The sequence below is a fragment of the Asterias rubens genome, chromosome 16, assembly GCF_902459465.1.
Source record: "Asterias rubens chromosome 16, eAstRub1.3, whole genome shotgun sequence".
Lineage (NCBI taxonomy): Eukaryota > Metazoa > Echinodermata > Asteroidea > Forcipulatida > Asteriidae > Asterias > Asterias rubens.
In genome coordinates this window covers 4,890,195-4,904,604 of record NC_047077.1, presented here as the reverse complement: position 1 = coordinate 4,904,604, position 14,410 = coordinate 4,890,195, and the positions used below count along the sequence as shown (strand labels likewise).

The following is a 14,410-nucleotide window of genomic DNA, read 5'->3' as shown; positions in this document are numbered from 1 at the left end:
TAACAGCGCCAGCCACCAACCCGGTCATTACCACGCAGTGAAGACCGGGTACGAACACTGTTATTCCCATTAATAAATACCTTTTTTAGCGAATTAAACGGCTAAAATTGTCCAAATTTTGTGACTTTTCTCCAGGCGGTACTTCCAGTAGACGTGTTCAGGGGCCATATTATTTGAGCTTTTTATGGTTCCCATCTCTTTCGTGCGTTAATCACATTACTGATCTTTTGAGACCAGTGACTCTTTTAAAGGAACACGTTGCCTTGGAACGGACGAGTTGGTCAAAACAAAAGCGTCTGTAACCGTTTTTTATATACTGCATATGGTTGGAAAGATGTTTTAAAAGTAGAATATAATGATCCACACAAGTTTGCCTCGAAATTGCGTGGTTTTTCTTCTACTGTGCGAACTAACACGGTCAGCCATTTATGGGAGTCAAACTTTTGACCCCCATAAATGGCCGTCGTGTTAGTCGTCGAGGTAAAAGGAAAACCATGCAATTTCGAGGCATGTTTGTGTGGATCATTGTATTCTACTTTTACAACATCTTTCTACCCATATGCATTTTTTTAAAAACGGTTACAAACGCTTTTCAAAGACCAACTCGACCGATCCAAGGCAATGTGTCCCTTTAATATGATCTGTTCAGCGCCTTCACTTGGGTCATGGGAGGCAAATGATTGTGGACGATAGCTGTTCCTTGTGCATTAAAACGCGCGCATGAGCTCGGCGTCAGTTTATACGCGCGCACATGTTACACGCGCGCACTCAAAATTGATACATTTTCAGCGCGCGTACGCGTAGTGAGCGAAGTTGCAGTGAAACTAACAGGGATATAAATAAGCGTGCGACAGTGCAACTTGCAAAGTTGACACAATGTATGCTGATTTAGTGGCCACTTATTCGCTTTTTTCCAAAGCCGGTCTTTATACCACCGTTAACACTCCCCGGGTTTTGACCAATCAGAGACTTGAAACCGTTCAAGGTAATATAGGTTGGTATGTTGCAACAAAAGTCTTGTGTTCACTCAAAACTTTAAAATTAATCATAAAATTTTTTATTTACAAATTAATGATCGTACACAAAATTTTACGGTACAATTAAAAATAATACTTTGAGATAATATTTGTATATGGCTATTGACCCAAGTCAGTTGACGTCGTCATCACATGATATCTTGCAACCGCAATTTTGGGATTTGTTCAGGCTACCGCCAGTGCACTGCGTCGTGCACATGATAGGCGATGCACGCGCAGTTTAGGGGCACATCTTCAGATCTTCAGAAGCATTTTTGAGTCTTAAAACAATGGCAGACCACTTTTACCAAGCTGCTGAAGAATATTTGACTAACAACAACTTTCTGCAGAAGCAAACAATTGCCAGGATACCAGTCACAGTGGTACGTATAATGTGACATGGTACTTCGGCAGGTAAATTTATTCAGGTGAGCATAATGTTTCTGTATGCTTATAGCTAGTTGTTTGAATGTGGACAATTACTGCGTGTGACGTCAGTGCACGGAAGGCACTAAAAACTAACCTCTACAGCGGTTCGGAACTTTTCGTGTGCTCTCGGAACATTCCGGCACGGTTCGCGACGATCCCCCACGCAGCAGGTTTGGGGAGTTGTTACATAAGAGTGGACTAACCACTAGGACCTGGTTGCTAATGATTTCATGTCTAAAAGATGCAAGCGCTGCTTCAGACCTCTTTATTCAAGTACATTTGTAGCAGCAGGTTTGGGGAGTTGTTACATAAGAGTGGACTAACCACTGGGACCTGGTTGTTTATATTTTCATGTTTAAAAGATGCAAGCACTGCTTCAGACCTCTTTATTCAAGTACATTTGTAGCAGCAGGTTTGGGGAGTTGTTACATAAGAGTGGACTAACCACTGGGACCTGGTTGTTTATATTTTCATGTTTAAAAGATGCAAGCACTGCTTCAGACCTCTTTATTCAAGTACATTTGTAGCAGCAGGTTTGGGGAGTTGTTACATAAGAGTGGACTAACCACTAGGACCTGGTTGTTAATATTTTCATGTCTAAAAGATCAGTACTGCTTCAGACCTCTATATTAAAGTACATTTGTAGCAGCAGGTTTGGGGAGTTGTTACATAAGAGTGGACTAACCACTAGGACCTGGTTGGTAATATTTTCTTGTCTAAAAGATGCAAGCATATGCAAAATTAGGTCATAAGGTCATTCTCGCTCGGGTATTCTCCGACGGGCCGAACCGCTGTGGAGTTTAGTATTTAGTGCCTTCCTCAGTGCACGGGGTCCAAACCTCAACAAATCCATTTTCAACTTTCTATAAAAACCATCACCCTATTTAATGTCACATACCAGAAAGAAAAATGCATAAAATTGTGTGTAAGACATTATTCACAAAGTCTTGTTTTAGTTTAAAAAAATACATAATTGCCAATGTTAATTCAGATCACATGGAATCTATAAAAAAAAAGTGTACGGATTGCTTTGTATTAATAAATTTCCGTTGTGTTTGTGTTTGGTATAGGAAGCCCCCGTTCAATTAATGTCCCTATCCCCCGAGGCAATCCCATCTCTTGTTCAGAAGTTCAGAGTGACCCTCCTAGAAAATCCTCTTCAGAATTCCTGAGATTGACCAAATACCGTACAGACACAGTATACTAGGAAAAGCTGGAATACCATAGGCCTTTCCGCAAAACCCATTGCGCAAGCGCTAAAACTGTTGAATAAGGTGCATGCTGGTCTAGCTAGCGACCAAACTTGATCGCTAGCTAGACCAGCTTGCACCTCATTTCCACGCCTAACGCGCACGTACCGAGTATTTGCGATGAGGTCTATGTCACGCAACGGAAATGTTGGCTTCAAATGTTCATGTGAGAGGTCGCTCTTCATGTTGACACTGCTACACTTTTACACATTCCTTTGGAGGTGAACTATTGGAAGCATCTTAATATTAACAGTCCCACCTTGGTCAAACTGAAAACCTCTCTCTACTTCCCATCTTCGTACTCGACGTTATTCACAATCGCGGCGGTACTGCTGGACGAAACTAACCTATTCAGCGACTTTCCCTCGACGGCGTCTGTCAATTCCAGCTCAAATGCTGATTTCTTATCGTCATTATTATCTCCATCATCGTTAGCTGATTTGTAGAAGACGAGTGATAAGGTGAAGAAGATGAAACTGACAACCTTAAAGCCAACTGCGATGAGAAGTAGTTTCCAAGCCAGAGTCCTAACGTCGTAGAACCAACAGGCGCCCTGGACTCCGCACTTCTCTTGCCAGAGAAGGCAAGAGCTGTCCAGGACGCGGCCAAAGAGGATTGGCCCAGGAACGGACCCTGTGGAAATACCAAGACACAATGTATTTTCAGAGTCATAACCAAAAGTTCACATATCCTTTAAAGCCGCCGATCTGACGATGCTGTACGTGAAGAAACAATCGTATTAAAATATTCTATAAAACTCACCTAAAAGACGTGCAAAAAGCCATTGAATTCCTAGGGCGAAGGACCGTTGTGTGTCTGGAACACATCTGAAGATTGAAAAGGAGAATGGAGAGGCACAATACTTAACTGTTAAAATTAAATAGACGAGTTTACAGCAGAAAAGTTTACGGGCCAAACTCTGGGTGGCGTGCTTTTATGGTGCACCCCCAATGAACTCCCATAGCATATATTGGGAAACTCTAATTCAAAATAATACCAAACAAACCATTCAAAATTTTCATATATTATTGTTACATTAAATGGAAAATTATCCATTTACTCTTGGACTTTTATACTCTGCTCAATTGTAGAGTCCCAAGTCCGGTCTAGTCATTCTTCCACCAAACAAAACCAACACTAGTTCTAGTACCCCTGTTTAATTTTTCAAGCGTCGAATCATCAATCATGACAACAAAATCGCCCTTAACCTCTCGGGAAATAGGACCGCTACAGGGCCCATAATGTCACCATCAATAAATCAGTTGAAAGTCAACCGGGTCACAGTATCGGGCAACGTCTTTACAAAAATGTGCCCCATATTTGGCTCTCGAATCTGAACGGTGATTGTCAACCTTGTACATTGATATTGGTTTTGGAAATTAGGTTTGACGGTGAAAGTCTACAATGGACGTTATTCCTATTAAGTGTATAGTTCATAGTTCACAGTTAAATTTATTTCAACTCAATTATTTAAAATGACATAATTTTATAACATGAAAAAGGAGGAAACAACTTAATAAAATGAGTGGGGGAGGTCTCCTAAAAGCAAGCTTGTTGGGTGGAGACCCCCGATTTATACTTATTGTGAGAAAGAACACCAAAGAATAGACTGCAATATTGGCACACACACACTAGTTACACACGAAAAGACAAGGACAAACACAAACAGGACAACACAGTTACAATGGTTCAGTACATGGCGGTATGGATACGAGATAATAGGTAGTAGAGACACTATTGGCAGAAGTACAAAATACATCCTAGGAAGTCCTTATTATCTGAACATAGACAAACAATACCTTAATACTGTGTTGGTGCCTGGTATACTTGGCATGAAGTTGAAGAACATGGTGATAAAGTAACCGACAATGAAGAGCGGGAGAACAGCGCCACAGTCCACGGAGCACTGACCGGGTGTCGCCTGCAGCATCGAGTCGGTTTGATTGCCCGTGACATCGAGGCAGGCACAATCAGTAAATTTCTATAAAAGTGATACAGAATAACTTACAATTTAATCCGAAATACCACCGAAAAGCAAAAAGAAAAACGTATTTCAATTGTAGGCCGAACAAAGAAATATTAGCAGAGCAGAGTTTGAACCTACGACCTCCGGATTAATGTGCTGACATTCTACTAGACTTGACTCAAGTCCCAAATCCCGTGCCATCTCCAGAAAACAACCGTTTTGTGATGCTCTACATTCCCAAATCTGTTCCGCTTGCCATCATGCTTGGGACCACATTTTGACTGCGATCGCGCACTGTACTGTATGCTGCGGGTTGTGGCAAAGTAAATTGGCGTGATATGCTTAGGGATCTCTCACACGAGAATGGGACATGAATCAAGTCTAACATTCTACCAGCTGAGCTTTCTAGCCCGAATGTCAAATTAATGTAAGCGGTACCTGCTACAAGTATTCACCCAATGTGGTTAGGCGTTTTGGAGAAAGATGCCCAAAGATAATGCCGATAATGTCTGGCCATTAATGGGTAAACACACCTTCGCTATCTGAAGTCTGATTGTAATACATATTATGGTAATGATTGTAGTAATTTTACCATTTTGTTTAGTGTTTTGTTTACGTTAACCAACAGGGAAAATGCCACACATTTGGAGAACGTATACTGACAGACAAACTCATGAATTGTTACCTATAGTTTACCTATTTTCAGATTACCCATCAACTTCTCTGTCCTTCATTTTGACAGTGTGTGACCAATGAAGTAAATGAACCTGATGATTTTCAAATAATGCTGCAAATGGTTCATTATTAGAAGCGAATTCCTGAAGACGAGCATAGTATACTGTTCTAAACGTCGAGACCACACCGGCTCTTTTCAGAGCCAACACTCACACTTAAAGGAACACGTTGCCTTGGATCGGTCGAGTTGGTCTTTGAAAAGCGTTTGTAACCGTTTTTTATAAAATACATATGGGTAGAAAGATGTTGTAAAAGTAGAATACAATGATCCACACAAACATGCCTCGAAATTGCGTGGTTTTCCTTTTACCTCGTCGACTAACACGTCGGCCATTTATGGGGGTCAAAATATTGACTCCCATAAATGGCCGACCATGTTAGTTCGCACAGTAAAAGGAAAACCACGCAATTTCGAGGCAAACTTGTGTGGATCATTGTATTCTACTTTTAAAACATCTTTCCAACCATATGCATTTTATAAAAAAACGGTTACAAACGCTTTTGTTTTGACCAACTCGTACGATCCAAGGCAACGTGTTCCTTTAAGATATGTTACAAATGGTAGTACCCGCAAGTCTACTATTTATACTCAAAGTTATTCTTATTCTTTACACCGTGTATAGTATAGCTTCAAACATCAGCAAAGAAGCAAACTTCCTTTTGAAGCAATGGACTCTATTGGTAATTACTCAAAATAATTATTATCATAAAACCTTTCTTGATTACGAGTAATGGGGAGAGGTTGATGATAATGAAATATTTTGTAAGAAACAGCTCCCTTTGAAGTGACGTAGTTTGGGGGGAAAGAATTAATTTTCCATAAATTCGATTTCGAGACCTCAGATTTAGAATTTGAGGTCTCGAAATCAAGCATCTGAAAGCACACAACTTCGTGTGACCATGGTACGACAAGGGTGTTTTTTCTTTCATTAATATCTCGCAACTTCGACGACCGATGAGCTCAAATTTTCACAGGTTTATTATTTTATGCATAATGTTGAGATACACGTGAGGAGACTAGTCTTTGACAGTGACCAATAATGTCCAGTGTCTTTAAAAAGGGCAATCCTACCCCATCATCCGCTGAGTAGCCGGTACATCCTGCATGACATGGATCGAAGTACTGTAGGTTATTATCCCCGCATACTGGGTTATAATCAGCCGTCTCGTCGCAGGTACATCCAGAGTTACACGTTGCTTGTTTCGTGTCCTGTATTTCTGACCTTCATTTGGAAAAGGAAAAAAAGTGTGAACATATTGTTATTACTAAAGGAACGTTACAGAATTGATAAGAAACAAAAATCATGAAGATAACAGATTTACATAAAACTTAAATGGTCTAATGATGATGATGATAGTAGGAAACATCCCTTGAAATATATCTGTCTGTAATTTCATATTTAATGAGAAACAAATAATCTAATTTCGCGTTTGGAGTTTATCGCTCAGTGAGCGTTTTATTCATTTTTGTTTTGGCATAGATGCAATGCAAATTTGTAATCGTTTTTTCACTATTTTCTCTGACCCAGATGGCCGATCGATCTCGAACTTCTAGATGGTTGTAAGCTTATGTATATAGACCTTTTCGCAAATACCGGGGCGCGCGCGTAAAGCTTGGAATTAGGTGCATTGTGGTCCAGCTGATATCCAAATTTGATCCATATCTATCCCACAATGCACCTCATTCAACAGTCTGCGCTTGCGCATTGGTATTTTCGATAAGGTCTATGGTGGATTACACAAAGTGATTACACTGCCAGCAACTAAGTTTGCTAGCAAAACCAATTCTATAATGTTCCTTTAACATGTATTTTGTTTGTATATAAGCGAAGAAGCATTGTTTTGTTGGGGTCTATCGTGGAACATGAATTTCGTTCCGTTTATATACTCCTTTCTTTGTGTGCTAGTCATACAAGACTAAAAAAAGGAGGGTACTTCAAATTATTCCTAAATTGTTTTTTTTTTTAACATTCCCAAATAACTCACACCCAACGTCCCAAAAGAAACCAAATCAAAACAAACTTTTTCCTTTCAGGACAAGACTCCGAAGATATGAAAACAAACAGCCGCTGTGAACAAAAGAAAACTTACGTATTTGCATAGTAGTTTGTGTTGATCCCGGCGACTATTTCCTGTGGGCATATCAGAAGTAAAACGAATGCGAATATGATGACCATGAGTACAGAGCCTATACACACACGAAGCATTCCTCTGACTTTAAGCTTAAATCGTTTGATCAGCCAACCACCAAGGAATGTTGAGCCTACAGCAGCTGGCAATGCCAAAATACCTAAAGGGAAACAGTAAAAAAATAGGCTTTAGTTTTTCACAATTTAGTGTATAGGCTACACTAATGCTAATTGGCGTTTTGTATGACACTTCAATAACGTCAAACCTGGACACTATTGGTAATTACTCAAAATAATTGTTAGCATCAAACTTACCTGGTAACAAGCTATGGAGAGCTGTTGATAGTATAAAACATTGTGAGAAACGGTTCCCTCTGAAGTAACGTAGTTTTCGAGAACAAAGTAATTTTCCACTTAAATATTTGAATTTGATTTCGAGACCTCAGAATTAGATTTTGAGGTCCCGAAATCAAGCATCTGAGAGCACACAACTTCGTGAGACAAGGGTGTTTTTTCTTCCACTATTATCTCGCAACTTCGACGACCAATTTAGTTCACATTCTTCACAGGTTTGTTATTCCGTGTATAGAAAATGTTGGGATACAACAAGTGAGAAGACTGGTCTTCGACACTAACCGAAGTTGTCCGTGTCGTTGAGTCGTTTTGCATCTAGCGCCCTTTTTTTTTCTTTTTGAGCAAATCAAACTGGCTCATCAATGATCAAGTGAAATACCCATTCTTACCCACGACAGCTGCAGCAACACCGGGTGAAAGACCATACTGGATCCCAAGAATCTTCGGAGAAAAAGTTGCAAATCCGCTGACTATGAGACTCTCTGAGCAGGCAGCCAGGGAGACGAAGACAAACGTGGGATTAAACATGAGATATTTAACGGCCAGAGGAATGTCGGCTAGTTTGGTACCGAAACTCGGTTTAGTTACTTCGTCCTCATGACCGGCCACGTGGGCTTCGGACTCCTTCTCTGCTCGGATCTTTGCAGTTGCTGAAAGACAAAATTTAAAAACAAACGAAGGGACACAGGTAATTTTGTGGAGTCACAACTTATTATTATTTTTGTTTTGCAAAATGGCGGCCGTTTTAAGCCCGGTTCATACTTCCTGCGAATGCGAATGCGAAGCGAATCGTTGACGTCACATCGCAACGAACAATTCGCAGCAGTTGAACTCTGCGCTATCCCTTGCGAATATTGCTGCGAAAGGAGGGTGTGACGTCAAATTCACGTCAAATTCGCTTCGCATTCGCATTCGCATTCGCAGGAAGTATGAACCGGGCTTTAACAAGTGTTACAAACAACATAAGAATAAACATACCAGGCAATTCTTGTGGATATCCACTCATTGGTATGGCAACAATGTAGGAGATAATAGCCCCGATGACAAAACCAATCCACCATGCACCAATCCAAGCTGGGTCGGACGATGTAACTTCAATACTAGGATTTGAAACAAAATAATTTCGAGTTCAATGATAGAAAACGAAATAAGTCAAAACATTATTTTTCTGCAAGGGTATGTGGGACTATACGTTTGAATTATGGGACCCACCTCCATGATGAGACAAACTCCTTTACATATCACCATGTATTGGCGAATAGGGTCATGTGGCGCAATTTGCTGCCAATCAAACCAGGAACTCTGGGGCGAACCCCTTCTCTTCTTTGTGCGCTTTATAGGTAGTATTTGAAATGAATTTTCATTACAAAAATCGTAAGTGTTGTCAGGAAGAGGTGCACTTTAGCCCCTGCAGCAAAACTTTCATGTTTGGAGGATAACCGCGTCTAAACGTATCAATTAATGATCCACACAGTGTTTCGAAAAGCTGTTTGACATTTCCAATTTCAACGTTAACCACATGGAAGTGGATGTCGCAAAACATGCACAATTTATTATGTGATCATTTTTGTCATAGTAAGTTTAATTTAATCATAATCATGTTTTAGGTTCAAATTAATAATATAGAGCAATTTCATAAAGCCGCTTAAATGCACTATTGGTAGTTGTCAAAGACCAGTCTTCTCACTCAGTGTATCTCAACATATGCATAACATAACGAACCTGTGAAAATTTGAGCCCAATCGGTCATCGAAGTTGCGAGATAATAATGAAAGAAAAGACACCCTTGTCACACGAAGTTGTGTGCTTTCAGATGCTTGATTTCGAGACCTCAAATTCTTAACGAAATCAAATTCGTGGAAAATTATTTCTTTCTTGAAAACTACTCCACTTCAGAGGGAGCCGTTTCTCACAATGTTTTATACTACCAACCTCTCCCCATTACTCTTTACCAAGTAAGGTTTTATGCTAAACATTATTTTGAGTAATTACCAATAGTGTCTTCTGCCTTTATGCAGTAAATATTGCTGAACAGTTTTCTGTCAAGCCAATTGGCACATACATTTTGGCAACCTTGTAAATGTTTTAGGGTGCCATGGATATGTTGATCAACATCAAGTCTACTAACTTGTTATGACAACGGCAGTATGTTAGTTTAGAAATAAATCTTTAAAAAGTACCTTCTTTGGTCGACACTTAAATCTGTATAAATACCCAGGAAAACTCCACCAGAGAGAAGACCCAGGGTTGGTCCGAATGCAGAAAATGCATAAAACCATCCTACATGAAAAAACAACAATAAATAAACATACTATATTTTACAACAGCATAGGCCTACATTGCAAAGTATACATTTAAAAATGTAGATGCAGGCCTAAGCAATTGGCATGAGAATTTTGCATTTCAAAAGGTGGTAGCGTTGTTGAGATACCGCCGAAAATCCGGAGCAATTTTATTATACAAATATAACATGGTTTGAGGGTGACTAGTCTAGCTCCCCGAGGTAATGGAAGTTGACAAACTAGTACAATGGTAGTGCGCATGACAAGTAGAATAGTTCCCGGGGAACTATTCTACTTGTCATGCGCATTCACCACTTGCGTGAACATTCACGTGCGCGCTTGGTAGTTAGCAAAATTAACACCTGGCACGTGATGGTGAATGGACTAATGAGAGCTCGACTCTCGGTCATGAATATGTATGAGGTATAGTAAAAGATAATAATCACTAACAGGATATACAATCCATAAAGAGTCACTGCAGTAACGCTTTTCAGGTTAACATTTTAGAGCTTAAAGGAACATTACATAATTGGTTTTGCTTGCAAAAACAGTTGCTGGCAGTGTAAGCAATTTATGTAATCCAACATTGTATTGTACATAAACTGACAAACCTGTAGAGGTTTGATATCGATCGGCCATCTGGGTCACGAGAGAATAGTGAAAAACCGATTAAATTTTTCGATGCCAAAACAAAAATGAATAAAACGCTCCCTGAGCGATAAACTCCAAACGCGAAATTAGACTATTTGTTTCTCATCAAATGTGCAATTTCAGACAGAAATATTTCAAGGGATGTTTTCTACTATCATCATCATTAGACCGTGTAAGTTTGATGTAAATGTGTGATCTTCACAATTTTTGTTTCTTACCAATTCTGTATTGTTCCTTTAAAGCCATTATACACTTTCGGTAACAGTATTGTCCAAGTCCCACACTTCGTGTATCACAACTTATATATAAAATAACAAACCTGTGAAAATTTAGGCTCAACCGGTCATCGGAGTCGGGAGAAATTAACGGGAAAACACTCTTGTTTTCGCGCGTTTCGCCGTGTCGTGACATGTGTTTAAAATAAATCCGTAATTCTCGCTGACGAGAATTGATATTGTTTTAATGTTTTCTCAAAAAGTGAAGCATTTCATGGAATAATATTTCAAGAGAAGTCTTTCACCATTACCTTCTGTAAACCCTGTAAATTATTTGTAAATCTGTGATTTTGTTTTTCTGTACCGAAAGTGTATAATGGCTTTAACAAAACTAAATTATATCTTTTAACATTACCACCTTACTTCGAAGTGAAATGTTTCTAAAACTGATTTCTAACCATAAGTCTTTATTGCTAGTCATGCTAAGAGTGATCACCAAACGTACGTACCTTCCCTTTAAATCAAACTGATTTTCGAATTGATTTATAACACATCATTTTTTTGCAGTGTATACCTAGCTGTTAAAAAGAATACAGCACTACTAAAAGGTAGAACTGTCTAAACAAAAGCGCTGGTGACCAGTCGCTCATGTGAACAATTATAATGCCATTAGCCGACTTAAGAAACAACTCATGAACAATAATAATAATAATAATAGACAGTACTTATAGTCTATAAAACCGTTAGGTCCTTATGCACGTTCAAGAGAGAAAGAGGTATGTTGAAACATACAGAAAAGAATTGATTGAAGAAACGTTTTAACCTGAGTTTGAAATAGGAGACTTTCCAACGCTAGGTGGCAGCAGACATACCGGGTATATTTCCATTGTTTACGTAGTTCTGAACATGCGCATAATTCTGAGAACAATGGATTTACCCGGTAAGTCTGCTGCCCTCTATCGTCCCAGAAAGTCTCCCATTGATCAGTAGTGCGATTCCTCACCAAGGTATAGACCCGTCTGCTTTGTCGTGACGCTCTCATCCAGCAAAGTCACTCCGAGCGTGTATAGCGGCAGAGCCCCCAGCCCATGGAAGATCTGGGCCAAAACGAACACGTAGAAGTAATTGGAGAGTCCCGAGGTGCCACCCCCGTCTTCGTCACACTGTGGTTCCCCCGAGTCGGCCCCACCACACAGGACGGAGACCGAACCTACGACGGGTTCGTAGAGGCCAGTAGTGAAGTGGGGCAGGGCGAATATAAGCGAGCCAGTTCCCATGATGATCAGCCCCCATGACAGCCATCTTGGTTTGTGGCCCTGCCCACCTATATACGTCACAAAGAGGACGAGAACAGCACATGTGATGTCATACATGCTGACGATGAGGCCAGTGGCACTGCTGCTTAACTCGAAGCGACGTTCAATTGTGGCTACACCAACGTTAATGTACCCGTTGATTACTAAACCCTGGAGTGAAAATATAAAATCAAGTCATAGACCTACATACTGCTTTACAAAAAATACACCTACCCTGTCGAAAAGGACCACCAAGGCATTGTTGTAATATATTTTGTTATTATTCAGTCCAGTATTGAGGATGAGTAGGCCTACTTTAAAGTCACCTTTTTTTCTTTCAAACATTAGAGTATATGCTTACGAACAATAAAACAATTTTTTTAGTAATTATTTGTCAGATTTATATGTTTAAAAAATATATAAAGTTGTTTGGGGGGGGGGCTGACTCCGCCTACCCCTTTTGTGACGTCAATCGAGGCAGACTTTGCCTGCAATGCATATAGTAAACACACGTGCAAAGTACATGTACGTCCAAGTCGTGAGTTGGTACATTTCAAAAAGTGTTTTTCTGCATTCAGCAACAATACACCTGCATGGTCGGCATTGCCGGAATTTCTTTTCTGTTTTTTAAACGTACAAACTCACGACTTGGTCCGTACATGTACTTTGCAATTGTGTTTACTCTACGCATTACAGGCAAAGTCTGCCCCGATTGACGTCACGAACAGCGCCCTCTCGGGTCGGGGTCTACTCTTAAATTTGTAAATAACATAAGTACTGATTTTTTAAGACCTTAGTTAACTTTTTATTCACATTCCACTCATCAAAACACATATAGTGACAAAAGCTTTATTTCGAAAAAAATACCACTTCCAGGTGACTTTAAGCTATAGTCAAGTAGGTTGATGGGTAGATCAACAGGATAGGTTTCTTAATATTAAATGGGGAAGTTAAAGACAACAGGCAGACATACACGTCTTACTCCAGAAAACAGTTACCATTGGCCTTTTTGAGGAATGGTGGACACAAGAGGGCACCTGTTTGGATTGGGTGCATGCAGACAAACTTACCCAAACCAACAAGTGCATCAGTGAAGTGTCGACCATGCCTCAAAATTAATGGCTTACACATGTACACTCTACAAACTCCCGGGTCAGAATTGGGTCCCAGGGGGCCAGACCCATTTCTGGGTCAGTTTGACCCGGTGTCCGTGTCAATGTGTCCCGGAATCCGAGTCAAAATCCACGCTTTTAACCAAATTTCTTGTCACAATGACACGGGTTCCGGGTCTCATTGACACGGATTCCGGGTCAAACTGACCCAGAAATGGATCAGGCCCCCTGGGACCCAAATCCGGGTCAATTCTGAACAGGAAGTTTTTAGAGTGTAAGACGCGATCACCTCATTTTGATGACAAATTGATGGGCGTTTCAAATTGATAACAAGATAAAGAGATAGACGGTTGAAATAAATTTTATTTGCAAACTTTGAGTATTACCTGCGCAGTTGAAAAACCACATAGAATAACGAGAAGCCACGATGCCTTGTTAAACCCCTGCAACCATTTGGGATGCCAGCCGAACCACCCGTAGCGGAAACTGCTCTCACTTCTCTCCTCGTTATCAAGTGAAGCATCCTTTTCCTTCTCGTACGAGATGTCGTCGACTTTCCCAGATTCGGTGTCGCCGTTGTTTAGCGATTTGTTCCCGTTGGGTTCGAGGTATTCCTCGGACGGTGCCATCTCGTGTGTTAGAAGTTGTGTTCACACAGGTATACGGGTTTCTGGTGTCGGAGGAACTACAACATAAAATGTCGCAGTTGGTTATAAAGTTGATGTTGGTCTTATGCTTGAATAGAGTCAGTAGGAGAGTCCATTTAAACTATACATGAATAGATCCCATCTGACCTCACACTATATGCAAAGACAGTCATGAGCATATTAATCGTTGGTGCTCAATCATGGTGACGAAAGAGTCAGCTTCAAGCCCATTTCAAAAAATATGAAACCAAAGTATTTCTAAATCTTTTCATTTAGGAGTGTCCAGAACTTCAGTAAAGATGTTCCTTTTATACAAATTCCAATATATG

The 14,410-nt window shown here is 40.2% G+C and overlaps 1 protein-coding gene across 1 annotated transcript; it reads right to left on the bottom strand.

Annotated features, from left to right (window-relative positions):
- Positions 1-2,978: 2,978 nt before the first annotated feature.
- On the bottom strand, positions 2,979-14,063 carry LOC117301048 (solute carrier organic anion transporter family member 4A1-like). Its single transcript, XM_033784932.1, has 11 exons — positions 13,809-14,063; positions 12,031-12,493; positions 10,079-10,159; positions 8,858-8,992; positions 8,273-8,529; positions 7,841-7,868; positions 7,488-7,686; positions 6,469-6,619; positions 4,495-4,676; positions 3,458-3,522; positions 2,979-3,328 (listed from the first exon to the last, which is right to left on the bottom strand). Exons 1-11 carry the CDS (start codon positions 14,061-14,063, stop codon positions 2,979-2,981), a joined length of 2,166 nt encoding a protein of 721 aa, XP_033640823.1.
- Positions 14,064-14,410: the final 347 nt, after the last annotated feature.